This window comes from Pithys albifrons, chromosome 13 (assembly GCF_047495875.1).
Source record: "Pithys albifrons albifrons isolate INPA30051 chromosome 13, PitAlb_v1, whole genome shotgun sequence".
In the NCBI taxonomy this organism is placed as follows: Eukaryota; Metazoa; Chordata; class Aves; order Passeriformes; family Thamnophilidae; genus Pithys; species Pithys albifrons.
In genome coordinates, this window is record NC_092470.1 from 11,832,057 (window position 1) to 11,852,325 (window position 20,269).

The 20,269-nt window shown below is 43.6% G+C and overlaps 1 protein-coding gene across 1 annotated transcript; it reads left to right on the plus strand.

Moving 5' to 3' along the window:
• The first annotated feature begins 2,796 nt into the window (after positions 1–2,796).
• Positions 2,797–16,949, plus strand: WHAMM (WASP homolog associated with actin, golgi membranes and microtubules). The gene is made up of 10 exons (XM_071568454.1): positions 2,797–3,390; positions 6,167–6,340; positions 7,596–7,746; positions 8,256–8,425; positions 9,110–9,275; positions 10,216–10,403; positions 11,802–11,888; positions 11,973–12,068; positions 12,442–12,991; positions 15,652–16,949. The coding sequence occupies exons 1-10, from the start codon at positions 2,851–2,853 to the stop codon at positions 15,933–15,935; spliced, it is 2,406 nt and encodes an 801-aa protein (XP_071424555.1). The 5' UTR covers positions 2,797–2,850; the 3' UTR covers positions 15,936–16,949.
• The last annotated feature ends 3,320 nt before the right edge of the window (positions 16,950–20,269 follow it).

Sequence of the window (20,269 nt, forward strand, 5' to 3'; positions counted from 1 at the left end):
ACATGTTAAACAGAGAAAAGGTCTTGACACATACCAGAAAATGTTGTCTGGCCCCCGCAAAGACTTTTTTCCCCATAATTATAGCAATAACACTTGCTTTAGAAGCTGCTACTAATTAGAAAAGTGAATAAACATGGATTTTTTCCTACCAAAATGAAATAAATTAAAATGAGCGTAAGTAAGTTTGTCTAGAACCCTGCTGCTTATATAGGACTTTCAGATGATTGCTCAGTGTTTGCTCAGTTTACAAGCACAGATACAATTACAAGAAGCATGTTTAAGTCCGTGACCGTCAATTATCATACATACATAACAAAGAAGGTTACTACCTAAAAACTTGCCTTCTATCTTAAGACGTCATAAATTCTTCTGATAGCTCAGATGGCATCAAAGTTCACTTCTATTTCCCTTAATAAAAATTAATTCACACGAAAGCAATTCCTTGCCACTTTCCTGTAACTGCAGTTGGAAGATGCATTGCAGTAACCCTAGCCTGCCTCTTTGCTCAGATAGAGACATGCCAGCAATGAGCAATGGCACAAATATAGATGTGCCCCAGCTGTCCTTCAGCAGGGCACTACTTGAGTGTCACCAGGATGAATGTCATACACCGAGAAAAGGCTCTGAAGGTTGATTCCTGGATCTGAAGTACTTAGAACGGTTATAGAGAGCCCTCACTAAAGCCAGAGCACCCTCTCACTTTTGGAGGTGGTATTAATAAACCCTGCAGAGTGCAGTCATTGCCTCTGGGTGTGATTTCCAAGGCTGGGGTGTCAGGCAGGCTATCCTGTGTGGGATATACGTGGCTGGGTACATGCTTACAGCATTGCTGCACAACTACATGGAAGTATCTGTTCTGTTCTTTGCAAACACTTACTGGCAAAGTCCTCTCTATTACATTAGAAGGAGCTTTACTATGGGGATGAGTTGAAATCATGATCACATACTAGAAAAAATAATAAAATTCAGAATTTAGGAAAAAAATAGAAATTATAGAGTTGCATATGCTTATAGAAATTATGATGTTGCATATCCCCACCCTGTATGTGTATGCCAGACCTCTGGCAGCAATGACAGTGAAGAAAGCTTCTCTCAGGCAGTCAGCAATAGGACAAGGGGGCACAGGCTCAAGCTCTGCCAGGGGAAATTTAAGTTGGAGATCAGAAAAAAATTCTTTCCAGAGAGAGTAATCAGGCATTGGAATGGCCTGCCCAGAGAGGTGGTGGATTCACCATCCCTGGAGGTTTTTAAACTGAGATTGGACATGGCACTGAGTGCCATGATCTAGTAAATGGACTGGAGTTGGACCAAGGGTTGGATTTGATGATCTCGGAGGTCTTTTCCAACCCAATTCATTCTATGATTCTATGAAAGTGGCCAGCGGCCCTGCTAAGGGACGGTTTTCATGAGAACATAATCCTTCAGTTTACATTCAGTAGTGGTCCTCCTGATAAAAACCAGGCTGCGTTATTACCACAGATTACTGATTGTTGTAGCACTTGAGCTTTGTATATCTGCTCAAACCCACACACAGTCTGCTGATTGTGAACATGCTACCAAGCCAGCCTTGCTGGCAGGAGGTTTTTAAGCACGTTTGAGAACAATGCATTATATATGTCTTGAGCTCAGGAGGCAGCGCAGGGGGAAATGTCTATTGAATCTTGTCACAGTTCTGCTTTTTCCTCCTTTTCCAATTAAACTCAATGTCATTTTCTCACATTCCTAGCAGTGCAATTGTTTGCTGTTTGATAAGGAATCACAAGTTAATTGCCCGTGTAGGCACGATCTCATTATCGCTAACAGCACCTCTATCATCTGTGAGATCAGAGAGGGGATGTTTTCACATAAATGATGCAGCCTTTACTGAAGTGTTAACATTTATGGTGTCTGACAGATTTTATTAATTTTTCAAATGAGAACTTATTTTTGCTTTGTGTTACTCTACACTATCTCGCAGGCCTTAATTTATTGAAAAATTAGCGGTGTCAGCTATGCTGCCAAAGACTGGAATATGACATTCTGTGCACCCTGAATTAAATGCAGCCTTGCACACAGGTCCTGAATAAGAGGAGACATACAAACACTGCACTCCCTCAGCAGCCCCTGAGGTGGTGTTCAGGTATTTATGAATAGTACAGCGACCGGCTGAGGTCAGGACAAGCACCATTTGGCTGCTTGCGGACACAGGGCCCATGGCAGGAGGGAAAGCACCTCGGGCGGCGGCACCGACTCTGTGCCCGGGACCCCCGGGATGGTGCCCGTGCTCCTTCCTGCAGCACCATGTGGTCCGTGCTCCCTGCCTGCTGCTCCTCGCTTATTTAGTGAAATATTTCCCTTCCAGTACCTGAAGGGACAACTTCCAGAAAAGGTTGAGCAAGGCTGTTTACAGGATGATGCAGTGGCAGGACAAGGGGGAATGACTTCAAGTTGAAAGAAAGTAGGTTTAGATCAGATGCCAGGGAGAAATTCTTCAGTGAGGGTGGTGAGGCCCTGGCACAGATTGCCCAGGAAATCTGTGGATGCCCCCGCGCTGGAGGTGTCCAAAGCGAGGTCGCATAGAGCTCTGAGCAATCTGATGTAGTTGAAGGTGTTCCTGCCCACGGCAGAGGATGTTGGAACGCCATGATCTTCGAATTCCCCTACCAACCCACACCACCCCATGATCTCCCGCCGCTGTCACTGTTTACTGTCCTCGCTCGCCGTGACACCACTCGGGCCACGCCCTATGACGTCACCGCCCCGCCTCCGGCTCCCGCCAATGGGCGCGCGCCGCGCCATGCGGCCCCGCCCCGCCCGCGGCCGGTTTCTGTTTCGCTCCGGGCCCGCTCTGGCGCTGTCGCCGCTGTCGCGATGGAGCCGCAACCCGACAGCCTCGAGGGGTGGGTGGCCGTGCGCGACACCGCCTTCACCGAGCCCCAGCCGCCGCCGCGGCTCCGCTTCCTCGTGGGCTGGAACGGCGCAGAGGGCGCGTTCGCCGTGACCTGCCACGGGCGGGCGGAAGCGGCGGCGCAGGCCCCGCAGAGCTGGGCCGGGCTCTTCTCGGCCCCGGCCCTGCGCGGCGTCCACCGGCAGCTGGCGGCCCTGTGCCCGCGCCTGGAGCCTGCTTTCCCCGCGCTGCCGCCCGCGCTGCCCGGCGCGGCCGCGGGCGGGCTCTGGGCCGTGCTGTTCCCCGGCGGCGCCGCGCCGGGCGAGGCCGAGCTGCAGGAGCTGTGCCGGGCGCTGGAGCTGTACCTGGGCTGGGCCCTGGAGCTCTGCGGCGGCCGCGTGGTGCTGGACGCGCTCTTCGCCGCCGACCGCCGCTGTGATGACGAGTACTTCGAGAGCCTGCAGGAGCTGCGCGGGAGGGCCCTGCGCGGCCACCTGGCCCGGGCCAAGGAGGCCCTGCGGCGGGTACGGGCCCCGGGGCCGGGCGGGGGGCGAAGGGGCCGGGGCTCGGGGCTGTCCCCGAGGGGAGTGGGTCCGGAGTGCGGCCGGGCCGCTCCCTGCAGGTCCCCACGCTGCAGGAGCATGTTCACTGTTGAGTACTGCAGCTCATCTCACAGCTGCACCTGTCTAAGCAGCCTTGCTCCCCTGGGAGATGCTGCGGGAGGTTCAGTCGCTCAGGGCAGACTCTACCAAGACTCATGTGAGCAAGGGCGACCGAGTCGCTGATATGATCTTGCTCGTAGTGTTGTCTAATGTCCAGATTTGTGCTTACACAAACACTTTTTCTGTTTGTCTGGATGCTGCCAAGTCAACTTTCTCAAGTACTAAGCGTCATCAGTCTTGTAAGTGCCGCTTTATTAAGTGGGGAATAAGTCAGCTCCAGGTGGGCAGTCAACATAAGACCTTGGGACACTTAAGTTGCAAGCACTCCTACAACAACACGTTGCTAAAAACATTGCAGTGTTGTGCAATGGGTGGAACAGTAACCGAAGAGGAGAGTACAATCATGTGCTACTTTTTTTAAGTCAGGTTTATTTCCTAAAACCACACTTAGCCCTAGTCCTATGCCAAATAAGTGTTTTGTAGTCAGAGAAATTGTGTTATTTTTTTAAAGTGTCAAATTCTGCCCTAATGATTGATGAAATAATGATGATATTAGCCCTTTCTTCCTTTAGCACTGTAAATTTGTTGTAGTTACAGGTATATTCCTGGATTTTTTTTCCCCTTGTTGTAAGCATGAATTCAAAGGATGGTATCCAGTAACACAGTTGGAATTAGGACACGGGAGCGTTAAGAGATAACTTCAAGCTCACCGGTGTGTTGCTGCCGCAGCTTCCTTGCAGTACCTGTTTGCATTCTGTTTTCTGGCAAAGTAGGCTGAAAGGTACTTTGTGAAAATGAGCAGGCTTTGAAGGAAAGGTTGACTTCAGCGTTCTGTTTGCTATTGCAGTATTTAACAGTTGTAACAACATTACTGTTTCAGAAAGACACTGTTTTTAAAAAGACAGCGTTAGTTTACATGAAGGTGTACTGTGTTGTATACAAAAGTCAGTGTCTGTCACTGACTGTAACAGTTCACAGACCAGCTACAAACACATTCCAGCCACCAGACTCTCTTGCAAGCAGCACAGGCATGTACAGCTTTGTGGCAATTTGGGTCTTTGTGGGCAAGTACAACTTGGTGCCAGTTATTTTGCTATTTCCAGATACATTTTAGATATGACTAAAGATGCTATAGAGTGGTGTTGTACTTGCAGGCCTAACAGGGACGTAAAGTTATTATACTTCAGTCTAAACCAAGTTATGCAAGATTCAAGAAATAGCCACTAACCCAGCCTTAGGTACCAGAGCATCCTTCTTCCCTTTTTATGTCAATGTCCTTCTGAAATACTTCATCCTCTGGGCCAGGAAGTTAATTTTGAAGAATGTAGAAGATACTGGTACAAGATGGAGAAGAGTAGTGTTGTGTAAATACTTGTGATGTGTGTTCAAAAACAAGTCAAAAAAGGCAAGAGCATTACTATTACAATAACCAAAGAGGTTGGTTGGGCTGATGACAAGCTGGAATTCAATGAAGAGAGTATCAGATTGTATAAAAGCAGGGATTTTACCTTAAAACACAAAATGGTACACACACTGCACCACCCCCTCAAAAAAAACCCCAAGAACACCCAGACAGAAAAAGCCCAAGCCCTTGTAAGTGAATAATTGTTTCATGAGTTAACTCTAAATTATCATTAATACTTCCCTTCTAGTCAATCTGAACATCTAGAAGAAGCATGACCCTCACTATTTGCTTTCAGTATTGCAACCAGAAAGTGAACTGTTGAGTTTGTATCTGGCTTCAGGAGCAGGGCAGAAGCAGACTGTGAAATTACTGCCAGTGGGCCCTTGGACTGTGTCTGAGCTACCACAAGCTCCTGGGGAGCCCTAAGGGGCTGCTACATGTCTGGGATTGTCGGAATTGTTGTAGTTCAGATCCTTGTGTTCCCCTGCCTTGCCTGTGCCAGGCCTGCAAGCAGAATGTGTGGGAAACACCCTTGAGCTGACTTCCACAGATTTCTCCTGAGGACATGCATCCACACATGGGAATTTTGCTCCCGCTGTCTTACCCAGACTCTGCTGGCAAGAGCAAAGGTGATGGTTTCATTTCAGTGGTTTTCATTTGCAACACAATCAAGCTTATTTTTTTAATGCTTTTGCTCTTTGTTGTAGCACACCCTCCCTTTCCATCCCCTTCCCTCTTTATGGAGCTGTAGAGCACACACTGTTCTTCCAGGAAGGTCTGTGTTTCTCCGTGGAACTTCACTGTGTTCTGTCAGCCAGCTCATTCTATCCTGGCACATGGAGCATGCCATGGTCTCTGCCAGCTGCTGTCAAAGAAAAATATTCGAAGCTTTGATGGGTGCCAGTAAACAAATGCAAGGAAGGAAAGTCCCCAGCTTTGTATTTTGTCATAGAAGCAAATAAAGACTTTAAATTTATTAGAATTTCTGTGGTGGAAGCTCTAGGAATGATGCTCCTTGCAGTCTCCCAATGCATTGCGCAGCAATTAGTGCCTTTAACAGTGTGATGTTAAGGATATTTCCAGCTGGGGTGGCTGCAGAATGCCTGGCTTATGCCTTCTGTGCAGTGGGAAATCTCGGCTGTGGAATGACTGGTCTTTCCCACCAGAGCCCATCAGCATCCAGTGCACCCAAATGCAAAGTAGCTGTGTCTGATTTACCTTTTATCCCACTAGGTTCTGCAGCAGCATAAAAGTGCTGACACAATGGTGGCTTTGATGAAGGTTTATGAAGAAGAAGACGAAGCTTATCAGGATTTGGTCACCATGGCAACACAATTCTACCAGTATTTATTGCAGCCCTTCAGAGATATGAGAGAGCTGGCAACGCTGTACAAACTGGAAATCTTGGTAAGTCTGCCTTCACAAAGTGAAAGCTGTGTAGTAGGGCATCAGCTGCTCTTGGAGCAGTTTAAACTCGAATCACATTAACATTCCTTACTTTGGTCTCTATCTACTTTTTTTTTCTCCTCACAAGCCACCAAACATGACTGAGAAATTCAGAGTTAAGGCAAAGCCAGTCTAATGGCTTGAGTAGAACTGCAGCTGTCTTCTCACCAGTGTCCCACTTAAAAGGAAAATATCCCCAAGCTCCATCTCACTGGGGTTTACTCTCTGGGAGGCTGAATTTACAGAGATCTAAGTAACCTTTCTTGTGCCACCTTCAGTGGGATTAGTTTGTAACTTTGAGAATGCCCTTCTTCAGTAATGCTGATGCACCAGAAGACAGAGGAGACCTTTCCACTTGAAGTTTTCTGTTGCTGCTACAACATGTTAGAAGTACAGATTAAAAACATCAGTTGTCACTGCTTTCATTTAGTTTCATGTATGTCTTAAACTAGAAGCCCATACTGAAAGTTACGATGCCCCTGGAAATAGCAGCCATTTTACCATTTTGATTTTTCCTTAAATAGTGTGTTAAAATTAAAGCAAGTTGTTGATGTTCTCAAAAAGAGCAGATCAGTTTTAAGTTTAGACTAAGGTGCTTGGATACTGAATTCTAAATATGTAACAATGAAATATCCAGTGTCCTGTTCTGAAAATTGAAGTGAAAATTGAAATGAATGAAACCAAATGTATTTCTGTATTAAAAAAAAACCTCTAAGAGGTATTTAGGCTCACTTGCACTATAGTTCCTTAAAAAAAATCTGAATAGTAGTCTACCCATGTAGACTCTGTGGAATTGAAAAATTCTTACATTTCTTTTCTGTGTTCCTGTGTGAAAGAACTGCCAAATGGGAGAACCTGACAGTGCAATGTGCTGTCAACACATGGGGAAAAATAGAAGAGAACATTGCACATAGAAGCGTGGGTTTGAGTTACTTTTAGTAACAACTAAAAACACTTGTGTTGGACATGATTTTTAAGATGATAGTTTAAAAATATTCTAAGAAATAAATGTGAGGTCAGGATTGGGGAACAAAGGTTCTAAGTTAGCCAGAGAATGAGAAACAAGGTATGAGTAGTGATTCACATTGTGACAGGTGAGGTGTAGCTCATGTTTGCCACTGTGCTCTGCCTTGTTTGAAATGTCTCCAAGGATATTATCGTGCAGCTGCACCTCTGTGGAAACCAGGCAGTAACTGAGAATTTTGTGTCCTTGCAGAAGTCTTTGCAGTATGATAATTTAGGGCCTAGAAGAGTAGCAGCTTTGCAGAAAGATGCTGAAGAATGGACTAAGCGAGCTGAGAGTGCTGTGTGCTCCATTCAGGATATCACTGTGAACTACTTCAAGGAAACTGTAAAGGCTCTGGCAGGTAATTGGAATGATCTACACAAAAGGTTGTGTAAATACTTGACTTAGAAGACTGAGAGCTCTTCTTACCTCTCTGCAGAACCTGAGGTTAGGATGAGTGTTCAGCTTAAGAAGGAAGCATTTTATTCACTTAAGATTTATATCTCTTAAGTAGTTTGGTTTACAGCTTGCATTTGGCTTGCACATAAATATTGTCAAAGCCTGAGACCTAAGACTGCAAAGGTCTGCACAAAACCTATGGATGCTTTCAACATTTCATATGCAAGCCTCAAGGATTTCAGCATGTGAGCTGAGTGTGTTTCTGTGCAACTGTTAAGACATGTTTCTGTGGTACAATGAAGTATTTTACATACATATATAAGATCACAAATTCAACCTTTTAATCCTGTAATTTCTAGAGAAGCTTCAGAAATAGTTTAATAGGATCAGCATTTTTAATAGTGCAGAAACACACAAGGGCTATTAGTACAGTACATTTCTGATGTCTTACTGCAATGTTTAAATCTGCAGCAATGCACAAACAGATGGAACAAGATGAAGAAAGATTTGGTAAAACCACCTGGTCATCAGCTTTGCCACGACTAGAAAAGCTGAAATGTATGTTAGCAAAAGAAACTCTTCAGCATCTGAGGGCAAGAGAGCTGTGCCTGAAACAGAAGAGAGCTGGCATTCAGAAACTCGTAAGACCTTGCAAAGCCTCCTTTTCTGTCATTGTTTTGTGAAGAGCTGATCAAAACCTGCCAGTGGTCATGGGAGTAGACTTTTGAAGTCTTTGTCTGTGAAATAGTTTGGGTTTTCAGCATGGTTTCAAGTTGTGGAAAAATGCATGTCTGCAGGGTTTTTTAATTGCTTCTGTGTGTTTGAGGACACTTAGCAAACCTTAAGATGCATGCTTTTACAATTCAAGTGTCATGTTAGCATTTGTGATACTAACCTTTGAAATGGTTAGTTTTAGGGAGATAAAAACAGGTATTATTTTCAGAGGACACTGAAAAATGAATATACTTATTTAATCTTCTGATCTTTTTGATTTGATGCCATCTAACTGCCACTGGGAGTACCTGATACTTATTTTCCAAGACTAGTGTACTGCACCATACATACTTGTTTTCAGGAGTAGTATCATTTGTGCAGATTATAATGAAGTCTTTCCTGGTAGACTTGAGGTAAACTTAACTTTGGGTTAATAAGGGTCTCCGCTGCTCTGAATTTCTGGTCCAAGCCATTTCTAATGCTCTGTTGTTTCCATACCAAAGTGTCTAAGCAGCTGCTAGTTAGGCCAGGCTCTTTACAGGTATTTGTGCATCCAGACATGTTACATGTGTGCATATTTTATTTTGTTATTGTTGTTTGGGGCTAAACAGATGGAGAATTTTGGTGAAGAAGAAGAGAACTTAAGTGCAGTGGAGGAGCTGGAAATACAGTATTATGAAACGCAGCTGGAATTGTATAATGTACAGCTTGAAGTATTGAAACATGAAGAGATGCTGCTCATTGTACAGTTGGACACGATAAAGAGACAGATTAAAGGTGAGAATAAACAATTATTTAAGCACAGAATCCAAACACGGGGGATATAGCCTGATCTGTTTTCACTTTAAAAAAATGGGATATCACTACTTGTGTCTCAATAGTAGAAAGCATCACTGGAAAATATTAATGCCGTGGTACCATCTGATATTTTGTTCTCTGACTGATCAGACACTAATTTGATAACACAAGTATAAAAAAAAGCCACACTGGTTGCTGATCTTGCCAGCAGCTGTGATATGTGCATGCACTGCTTTAGCATGTGGGATAACTTCTATTGACAGTGCTTAACTGCTCTCATAGTTACGAGACCTGTGCATAGAAACTGTGGATATTGTGAACCTGCTGAAACAGGTCCTGTAATTCATCATAATCTATTGTAATGTAACATGAAGAATTACAAAATACATCCTATAATGACAAAAGAGGCGATTTAGTTGGAATGGTACCGGCATACTGCTATATTCTGTTTTGTCTCTTCACAACATATTTATGACCAAATTAGCCACCAATCTTGTTCTTATTTGTGCTTATGAATTCTGTTACCATGTACACTGTGAAGTAAACATTGCTGATGCTTGTTGCATAATTGAAACATGGTAAATACTAAAATAGGACACCCAGTGTTGTCAGAACAATCCTCATTTTTCCAGGAAAACTCAATTTGGTGAAGGTAAGAGTTAAAACACAGGGAGATATTTGAAAGAGGAAGCTAAATAACCAATGCTAACAGCATAAATTTGATCCTGCAAAGCACCCCTGTGAGTAACATGACATGTTTGCATAAGACTGTGAAAGACCAAGCTCGGCTCTGGAGCATTACACTTTCTCATAACTAACTCACTGCCTTCAGTGGCTTTTGAAATGTCATTAGCTATTTAAATGTTGAAATAACTGTGGCAATTTTTGGTTTTTTAAAAAATGCCAAATGCCTTTTTAGAGAAACAGGATGAAGTTGTTTACTATGATACATGTGAAAATCCTGAGGAGCTCAAGGTCATTGAACAGACAATGGGACAACATTACGCTAACTTGTCAGAAATGACGATGCTGAGGCAGAAGACTAAGCAGTTGGAGACAAAGCGTGGGACTGTCTGTGCGAGGAGAGCCTACCTCAGGAACAAAAAAGTAAATGCAGTCCTGGAGATGTGCATTTTCTTTAGCTGATAACTCACAGGGGATGGACAGGAAACCACTAGGGAAGCTTTGGGTGGAGTGTACGAGATGATTCAGACTCAGTGCCAAGGCCTGCAAACAGAAAGAGGAGCAATGTGATTTTTAGTCAACTTTACACTCCGTGGTGTGGTGCAAATGCATTTCGCTTAGTAAGAGAACACAAACTTACCTGGATAACCAGGTGTTCCCTCATCAGCTAATCCTTACCCTGTTGAGGCCAACTTTGCCTTTTCAAAACAGCTGCAGTACAGGAGGAAACCTGACCCTCTGTGAAGGAAGCTGCAGTGACAGAGTAACGCACACACGGATACTTTACCTTTGAACAGGAGGAAGGGAAAAGTTTAACTGCTGCAATTCTCTTTCCAGCCTCCCAGTTCTGTGCAAAGGGCAGTTTTTCCCTTGTTTTCCATTCAGCGCAAAACACTAGGAAGACATAAATTGACTCTCATGAACTTTCCTAGTGAGCTGAGCAGTCCTGCAGACCTGCTAGGGTAGAGAGCAGAGTTTAGACTCCAGTTTGTCTGACCTTTTACCTCTCACTAGCCTGGACAAAATTGGAATTACATTGGAAATATTTTGTAAGCCATCCTTGTATCTTGCTTGCAACTGCTTCCTTGGCCGACACGACACTTCTTTTGCTTCTGTTTTCATTTTATTTAATTACTGTCTTTTGGTTATATAACACTAAAGCCAAATGCCAGATGATTTGCAAATGCTTGTCCAGCCATGTGGATAATCCCCCTCTGTACAGAGACAAATAGCGACTCCCAGAGAAGATACTGAAGCCTGCAGCTTCTGTCTGGCACTTGTTACTAACAGAAAGTACCCCTGCTAGGCATTCATTGTGCTTTCCCATACCTTTGTTTCCCTGACTTTTGTACTGGGGACCTATGGCAAATAAGGGACAGGGGGGAAAGTAGCCTTGTATTTTTGTAATCCCCTGCAAGCTTCCTTCTTGCCCTCTTCCTCATGTCTTTGCAGTCCTTCCCTCCAGCTGGTATTTGAGTGACATTTCTTCAGAGCTTGTTTCTTCTTTTTTTTTTCCCCTTCTTTTATTTTTTTTAGCCAAAGTGTAAGACAGGGGTCAGTTCAAATCTGGGTATATTTTCTCTGCAACATAAATAAAAGTAGACTGATTAGGAGAATAAAAGGTCCCATTGGCTTTGGCCATGAAGGAGTCCCGCGGACTTCCATCAGGGTCTCACATCTGACACTAGTTGAGCTTAGCCATCTTTCTTGGCACTGCCAAGCACTCAACCATATTTAGTGGCCTGTGCACAGGAGTTAATGCCACAGATGGAGCACAGTAAATGTGACCTGAGAGCTGCATGAATTTTGCTCTTCTCCCAGGATCAGTGTGAAGCAAGCCACCGGCAGAGACTGCAACAAGCAGAAGAGAGCAAAAAACGCTTCCAGCAGCATCACAGCATACAGATAGTGAGTACCAAATTGCAGCCTTGAAGAATCTGGCAGCTGCGTGTTTTCACACATTAAGGTTCACTTACTTGTGTTTTAATGCAGAAAAGAGACAAGCAAAAAGAGGAGGAGAAAAAGAAAAAGGCTTGGATAAGCCAGGAACGTCAGAAGACACTGGAGAGGCTGAAAGCATTCAGGGAGGCAAGTACTTGGACTACAGTAGTCCTAAATGACATGAAAACACGTCAGAAAGTAGCCATAGCTCACATGTGAGCACGCTCCAAATCAGAGACAACCTTTTGGATAGCGTAAAATAGAACTATGTGTTATGAGTCAAGAGGATTAAATCCACTAAGGATATAGTTTCCCGGTGTGGAATCTGTTGCAAAGAATAGAGGTTAGGAAATGGCTTTGAAAGAAATACTTTGTCATTCATTTAAATTTATTCAGTGTCAAATTTTCTGCTTGAGTGGGTGAGTGGGACAGGTTTGTACTCTGGTTTTTTCTCTTCGAGGTTGGTGTTTTGGCCAGTCCAATGGGGATGTGACCTCCTATGTTATGATTTGTTTTTCAGAAGTGTCCAGCTCATGTTGTTCTGAAAACATCTCATCCCCAGCCTCTCAGTCCCAAGTTGCCACGAAGCATCACTCAGCAGGCTGTAGTCCTGTCCCCTCCACCTTCATCCAGAGCAAGGGCAGCCCCAGCAGTACTGTCCCCTGCACCCTCACCAAGAGCAAGGGCAGCTCCAGAGCAGCCACAGAGCATACTGCTGATAGAAGCCAAAGAATCAAAAGCTTTGTGTCAGAACATCCCAGCAGATGTCCCTGTCCAGATTTTTGTTGCCGATGGTGACGCAGAGCTTACTGATGGTGACACAGAGCAACAAAAGCACAGAGAGGAACTGATGATCTCTCCATCCTTACCACCACCACCACCTCCTCCTCCATTGCCGCCTCCTCCTCTCTTGCCCCCTCCTCCCCCCCCTCCCACCTTACCTCTCCAGTTAAAGACACCATCATCAACAGAGGATAAACCACTTCCCCTCAGCTCCGATAGCCCCTCGGAAAGCCCTGCACTGCATAAACAGGGTGACTCACCCAGGACATCTATAAATAATTACATAGGTAAGTAGGCTCACATCAGCTGGTGCTTTTTTCTTCATTTCCTGTATTTTTGTGTTCTCCCTTCCTCTGGTTCTGGACAGGAATAGTGTGTAGTTTTGATCAAGAGAATGAAACTCCTGGAAAGCTTTGTATAAGAAACACATGCAATGCAATAACACTGACCATAACTCAGGATGTTAAATGACTAACAACGATTTCACTTCACAGGGTCCTAATGCTGGAGTGTGTGACTTGGCATTTTTTGGGAAGTGCTGTCAAAGGGGAGAGGTCAATCTTTTAGGACAGTTGAACTTGAATTTCTGCTGGAATCCCACATTTATTAAGTATGGCCTTACAAATTAGTTTAAACCATGCTTAATCATAGCATTAATAGTTCTGTAGAGATCTTAATTCAGGACCTACATTTTTCATGAGACTGAAAATCCAACAGCTGCAATAGGTGGGAAGGTGTCAGAAGAATTTCCAAGGAAAGGAGGTTTATATATGTTGTTTGGTGAGAAGCAAATTTAATTACTGGGTTTGTTCTTGCCAAAATTTTGGAACTTTAAAACTGAACATGGGGTTTTGATTGACAGTTAATCACCTGTCCAATCAGAAGACCACTGTGGGTAAATTTGTGGTTGTAATAGACTAGTGTTCATTATTTGTGTACTACAGAGCTAGCAGTTGGGCTACTTGCATTTCTAAGGTCTGCACAGTCTGTGTCCACTTACAATTTGCTTGGTTTCTAAATAAAGGTTTCCTAAGAGAATTCATGCAGAATTCAACCAGGGTTTTTCAAAGGCAGGAGAATAGCTTTGGCATACATTCCTAGAGGAGAAATTCTGCTCTGTTACACCTTTGCTTTGTTAGCAAGATCATGCAGGTGTAATTGAAGGCTGAACTCTGCAATTGAAACAGTAGTTTGAATGAGAACAGAGCTCAGCAGCTTCCCAAGGCTGCACTGGTTACATCCTGCTAACAGGCTTATTTTTATCTCTAAAGAGCGGATATGTTGACTATGTCAGGGAGATGGATCTAAGTTGGAAGGCAGCAATTTTTTCTGTCATTTTTCACAGTGGAGCTTATGCTAGAATGAAGAATGTCTTTAAACATGGCACATTCCTTTCCCTTTTTGACTCTTCACAATACATCTAAGCAGCCTTTGTATCCTTTCAGTTAAGAGGCAAACCACAGGCAGAAATACCAAGGAAGGTTCAGCATTCTCAGTTCTTCCAAGCCGTGGGGAGGTGCAGGCAGCTGAAGAGCTGAGATGCTGTCTAGTTACCATGACAAAGTCCTGTGCATCCACTTTGGACTTCTGTCTGGGATAGCCATGGGATCACTCTACCACAGATACTCTTAAGAAGCTTTGATTAGCAGCAGGAGTTGTACACCAGAGTAGTTTGATTGCTGTTGGCACAGCCTTGCTGGTAGCTAATATTGCTGCCATTCACAGCCTAACATTGATGTATTTTCATTATTTTTGGATAAGAAAAATTATTTTTTGTTTATTGGAGAGGTCTGATTGGTTGGTTACACCTATTTCTTGAAGAAAACCATCACGTTAATAGCTGTAGTAGTAATTGCTAAATTACTGCCACTGGAACTTACTGAAACAGCTTCATAAACATTTGGGTTTGTTACGGACTACTCATGTCGTATGTGAAGAGCCAAGAGAGGCTTCTTTTATGATTTATTAGTCTGACTAGTATTTTACCAGGCAGCCCTTTTCATTAATAGACTTAAGACGTTCTTGCAGGCTTTGTAAGATGACCTTGTGGATCTTCCCTTGATCCTTTTCAGTCTCTGAAGGTTCCACTGGATTTAGCAAAATGTGACATTTCAAGTGCCTGCTATTAATCACATAACCCTGCGTGCACTGTGCAAGGCAAAAATCCTTCTGGCTGTGAGGCACAGATGGTCTGGGCCTATTGCTGTAGGAGTCAACTGCTGTCCAGGGACACAGCCTCCCTGGCTGACAGTCTGCAGCAAGCAGCAAAGGGTCTGACAGAAGGAGTAAAACACAAATTAGTGTGGATCAGGAGGACTAGTGGAAGCTCTCCCAGTATGGTGCCCTTCATGGGCTGAAGTTCAGAAACATACACCTGAGATTTAAATCATGTAAAGTGGGAATTGTTTTTATGTCCATGCAGGAGAGAGCTGCCTGTGGAGGGTCTGAGCTGGTCCCACTGATTTCAGTGGTGCACTTTCAAGCCGTTCTGCTCAAATCCTTTCATTTTATTCTTGGCTGAGCAAATATGCAATTGATGGTCTCAGCAGGCTTCTGAGCAAGCTAGGAGGGATGGTAGATTGTTTATAACAGAGAATGCAGAGGATTTTTTGGTTCAGTGAAATTTTTTTGAAGGCCCATAAAGTTGTAATGAAATAGAGCCATCATCCTTTGTGTATAATTTCTTCCTTAGAGCACAACCTTGTATAATGCTGAAGAGGTGTTGCATTCTCAATTCAAGATATAACAGCTTTAATTGCTTCTTAAAAGCAGTTCCAGAGTCTGCTGTTGCAGAAGCTCGAAAGAGTCCGTGCCAGAAGAGACCATTTGTTTTCTTGTCATTAGCAAAGATGAAAGCGAGAGCCCTGAATGCTTGGGTAGTGCTTTATACCTCTAAGTGTGGTTGTCTTGTTCTTTCTTCTGGTAACTATAGATTTATCTGTTGCAGGTTCCATGGATGAAGTTTTGGCTTCTCTAAAACGCAGTGAAGTTCACCTTCGCAAAGTAGAACAGCCAAACCCGTATGCCTCTGTGAAAGACAACATCCTCTCTGCCATAAGGCAAGGAGTCAAACTAAGGAAAGTGAATCGAGATACTGAGAAAGATGCCACTAAAGGATCCCCTAATGAGCTAGAGAGAAGCATTAAGGCAGCCATGCAGAGAATTAAGAAAGTGTCTGCTGATTCAGAAGAAGAGGACAATGATCAAAATAATGGAGAATGGGACAGCTAACCAGTTCAGCATAACAGACTTACTGACTGGAACTGTCTGCCTCATTTTGCACATCGTGGAAGACTGCCCCTTTCAGAATGAAAGAAGTGTGATTGTGTGTGGTGTTCTCATAGTCCAAAATGTCTTGTAAAGTAAAAGGATCCTGTTAATTTTCTATAGGAGCTACAAATTCTTATTTTTGCATGAGAAATCATACTCCAAATTATGCTTGCAGTAATAGGTATTTCTGGCTCAACCATGTCGTGCTTTCACCACATCTGAAGACAGTTAAAATGCTGTATTGAAACATACACTGTTTAGATCATTACAACACAATAGGTAATGCCATCACAACAAAGTTTAAGGAGTGAAAAAATAATTGATAATCTCTTTTGTCAGAGAAAAGTAGAACCAAATCTGGTGACAGAGGCTAACCAGAAAACATAGCATAACTTGGAATCTTTCCCTTCTATCTCCATTATCCAGAAAATTCTATAACATTTTGCTTGTCTAATGCTACTCACTCTCAAGTAACTACATGGATACTCCATATATCGTTACGTTAGAAAGTGCACTTATGAATGTGCTTGATAATGCTGATTGGGAAGATGATAGTATCAAGTTTGAAATAAGCACTACTGAAGTAATTACTGAAAAGTTTACTTTTTATCTGAAAGATTAAGTGTAGAGTTTTAGATGCTAAATGTTTTTTGTACATCTACATTTACAATGAACTGTTGAAAGAAAGAGCCAAAATACTGCATACAGTATTTTCCAGGATCTGGTCCTGTAATGCAGAGCTGCATTTCTCCACTGAGAACATCAATACATGTTTATAGCTACTCTCATGAATTTAAATTACCTGATGGCCTTATAAATGGCTGGTATTTTCATTGTGCCTGGAAGCTGACTATTTAAAAATTCAGTTACATTCAATGTAGAGACATTTCTATTTTGGGGAGATAGTGACAAAAATGTTTCAAGAGGTTTTTTGAAGTTTATATTGACCCTTAATAAAAGTATATCTTGGCAGAAGTGGATTCAGTGTGCTGTCATTTTAGTAGGATACTGCTATGAAATAAGCATTACTTATACCATGGTACTCTAGTTTTTGATAGCAAGTGGTAGCCATACAGCAACTGCTTTCTCACTAATGGTATATGTAAGTGCTCTTATTTTCTTAAATGTTTATGAATTGTAGTTGGGTAACAAAATTGCAAATACAGTGCTTTAATTCTCCATTTTACTGCAGAGCAGCAGATCTGTTTAATCAGCACAGTGAATACGTATGCAACAGTTCTCATGCAAAAAGCAGAAGCAGCAGCTGGGGGTTCATTTTTTACCATTTGAGCCCCTACTGCTGTTTGGATGTCAAAAAAATTGAGGTTTTTTGTCTACTGCCATCAAATGGAACAGAGGCAAAGCAGCAGCAAAAGCACAAGTCAGTTCTTACGCATCATTTCTGAGGTGATGTCTGCAGAGAGGAGCTGGGTGTGATGGGCAGTGCACCCACACCACCCTGCTCCCCCTGAGCTGGGGTGGGCACAGGGAAGCAGTGGAGAACTACTGCATCTTCACACTTCACAGCTCAAATGCTGAGCACTTCCCATACACTGCAACTGAGGACAGAATCCGGTCCTTGGAGAGCAGAGATCTCTTCCCCAAGGATACCCTGGGCAGAAAGGGTGTTTGGCCAGTGGGAGGACAGAGGGGCTGGTGCTGGGGCTGAGATCTGCCCTCCCCCAGGCCGTGCCCTTTACTGCTACAGTTATTTAAAGTTGAGAAAAGGGCGCAGAGGCTCGGCTGCCTTCCTGTGGCTGGTACCTCCTGCCAAATGGCAGCACAGAGCCCTTTAATGGTTTATTTCCACTGTTGAATTCTTAACTACAGTGCTAGGATGTTAAATTCAACAGTTTAAAGTATGCAGAGAATGAGTTGCATTTTCTCCAGTAAATCTTAAAGCTCTTGTATGTTTTAACAGCAGCAATTTTAATCATGAGAGGCCATCTGAGGATCAGTGTCATTGGACAGGGATTTTCCCTGCTTAGGGGTTTCTTTTGTAATTGTGTCTGAAGCTCAGCTGGGACTGATCTCAGGTTCAACAGAGCTCTCTACCTCCCAGGTTGAAAAATGTCCTTGAAAGCCCACTCAGAAAGCACTGAACCCACCTGTTCTCTGAAGCCCACTTCATGTGCTGGACAGCCAACAGGCCCCTCTGGAAAATGTGCTGCTGTAATTTTCTGGTTGGTGTGGAAAATTTCACCTCTATCAAGAGGTCCTCACCACCTGGTTCACCACCGAAAGTTAATGGATGCTACTCAGCAGAGTAGCTGATGGAGCACCACCACTTCTGGACATCAAAAGCACGACCAGGGTAAACACCAAAAGTACTGGCATTAGCCTGAAGAGGAGAAGGCAAGAAAGCAGTTTTCAAATACATAAGAGGCTGCTGCAAAGAGGAGGTGAGTGATTTGTTCTGCATGTTCATAGGGAGATAAAGGGCTTAAATTACAGCTGAAAGACTTCAGAGTAATGACAGGAAAACCTTCCTAAGAAACAGAGCAAAGAGGTGCAGGGACAGGTTGCCTGGAAAGGTAGTGGAGTTTCTGTCACTGGAAATCTTTAAAAGCAGGTTAGATGAACACGCCGAGGTGCTGCTGGTATTGCTGACACACTGCAGCAGGGAGAGGTTTGCAGCCCGTGGCCAGCTGAGCCAGGCGAGCTCGGGGTCTTCTGTGTCAAGGCTGTTTGCTCAGCAGGGGAAGCCACAGCTTGTTTTCCGAAAGATGCCCAAATGTAAAAGGATTCAAGGGTGGGTAGGAAATGGCCCTGCTGCCCTGAGGCTGATCTAACCCAGGGCAACAGGGCACTGAAGAAAAGCCACCTGCTAGTGTCAGGAGGAGAGAGGCCTTAATCTGGATTTGAGCTCAGGCTTCAGCAGGTGCTCATCATGCTCTAGCAGGTTTGGTGCAGCTGCTGGTGCCACAAGGTCAGCAAAGTGCAAGGGCTGGTGGACAAAATGGGAGAAACTGGAGTAGTAGGTTGGCTCTGTGATGACCAACTCTACAAGTCTAGATTAATACTAACCTGCAAAAATGCTGGGACGCCTTTTTGACATTGAACACCCTTCTTAAAATACCTTACTGTGGACTAATATGTAAATCCCTCAGTGAGAACAGTCTGTCCTAACTGTTCAGCTGCAGAAATTGATTTGTTTAAACTGAAAAGGCGCAGTTATCTGGCTTTAAAGAGTTAATAATGCACAGATCTGCTGGAAATCCCAGTAATGAGGTAAAGAGATCAATTTCTATAAATCAGTGTCACTGGGGCTTGTGGTCTCTCTAACTATGATGTGGGCAGTCCAGACAGCAGCTGCTGGTATTTTTAGGAAGGTTTAAAGTTAATGTATTCAAAGACTACTTGGTTGGACTAAAAGAATTTCACTTTGAAATGCTGGTGCTTTGATCACAGCAAGAGAAGAGTTGTGCCAGTAGTACTGGGGCACAGAGCACCGGGGCTGTAGCAGGTAATGCAGCTATGGATTTGTCAGCATTTCTGTCAACATGCTGCTTTTGGGGATTTATGGGCCTTGTCCACAGCTAACCCCCCACCTTAGTGCACAGGGCTGACTCACAGGCTGGATACTGACCATTTTTTGTTCAAAATGGTGCTGAATGGAATAAATCAATTCTGAGTGTGAACAGTTTGAAGTGATCCAGACTGACTTTAGCTTAAGCAAGTATGTCACATCACTTGTGCAGCTGTGGGACTATGGGGACTATTGAATACACTTGAATATATGTGCTTAAAGTTGTGCCCATGAAGGTTTGCAGGGCAGCACCCATGATCCATCCTTTGATCACTTCCACTCCCTCCTTTTATTCCTTAAAATAAAAAGCTACACATGTACACCAGGACACCAGGAGCAAGAGGGACACAGAGGATCACTATGAAGACATTCATTAGGACTAACATAAATCTAGGAAATGCTTCTTTTTTCAGTCTTCCTCTACAAAGACGTTGGTAGATGAGTGTACACACTTTGGTGAAAATGAGACTCAAGGCTAAGCATGCTCTCATTTAAAAAGCATGGATTTAATTCCAAAAGCTCCTGTTTGCATCCAAGGGCACATCTGCACACTGCACACTTAATAACGTGATATTGCTAGGAAATAGGAACACATTGTTTCATCTAAACCCATGGTGATGATAAAAGGTGAATGATATTGAAGGCATTTTTTAATAAATGCCACAGCAAACCTTGGCAGCAAAAGCAGCTCAGAACAATATGTGAACTTATCCCTGGAGGAAACACTCGAAACTGCTCCAGAACATGGCATTTTTTTTCCAGGCAA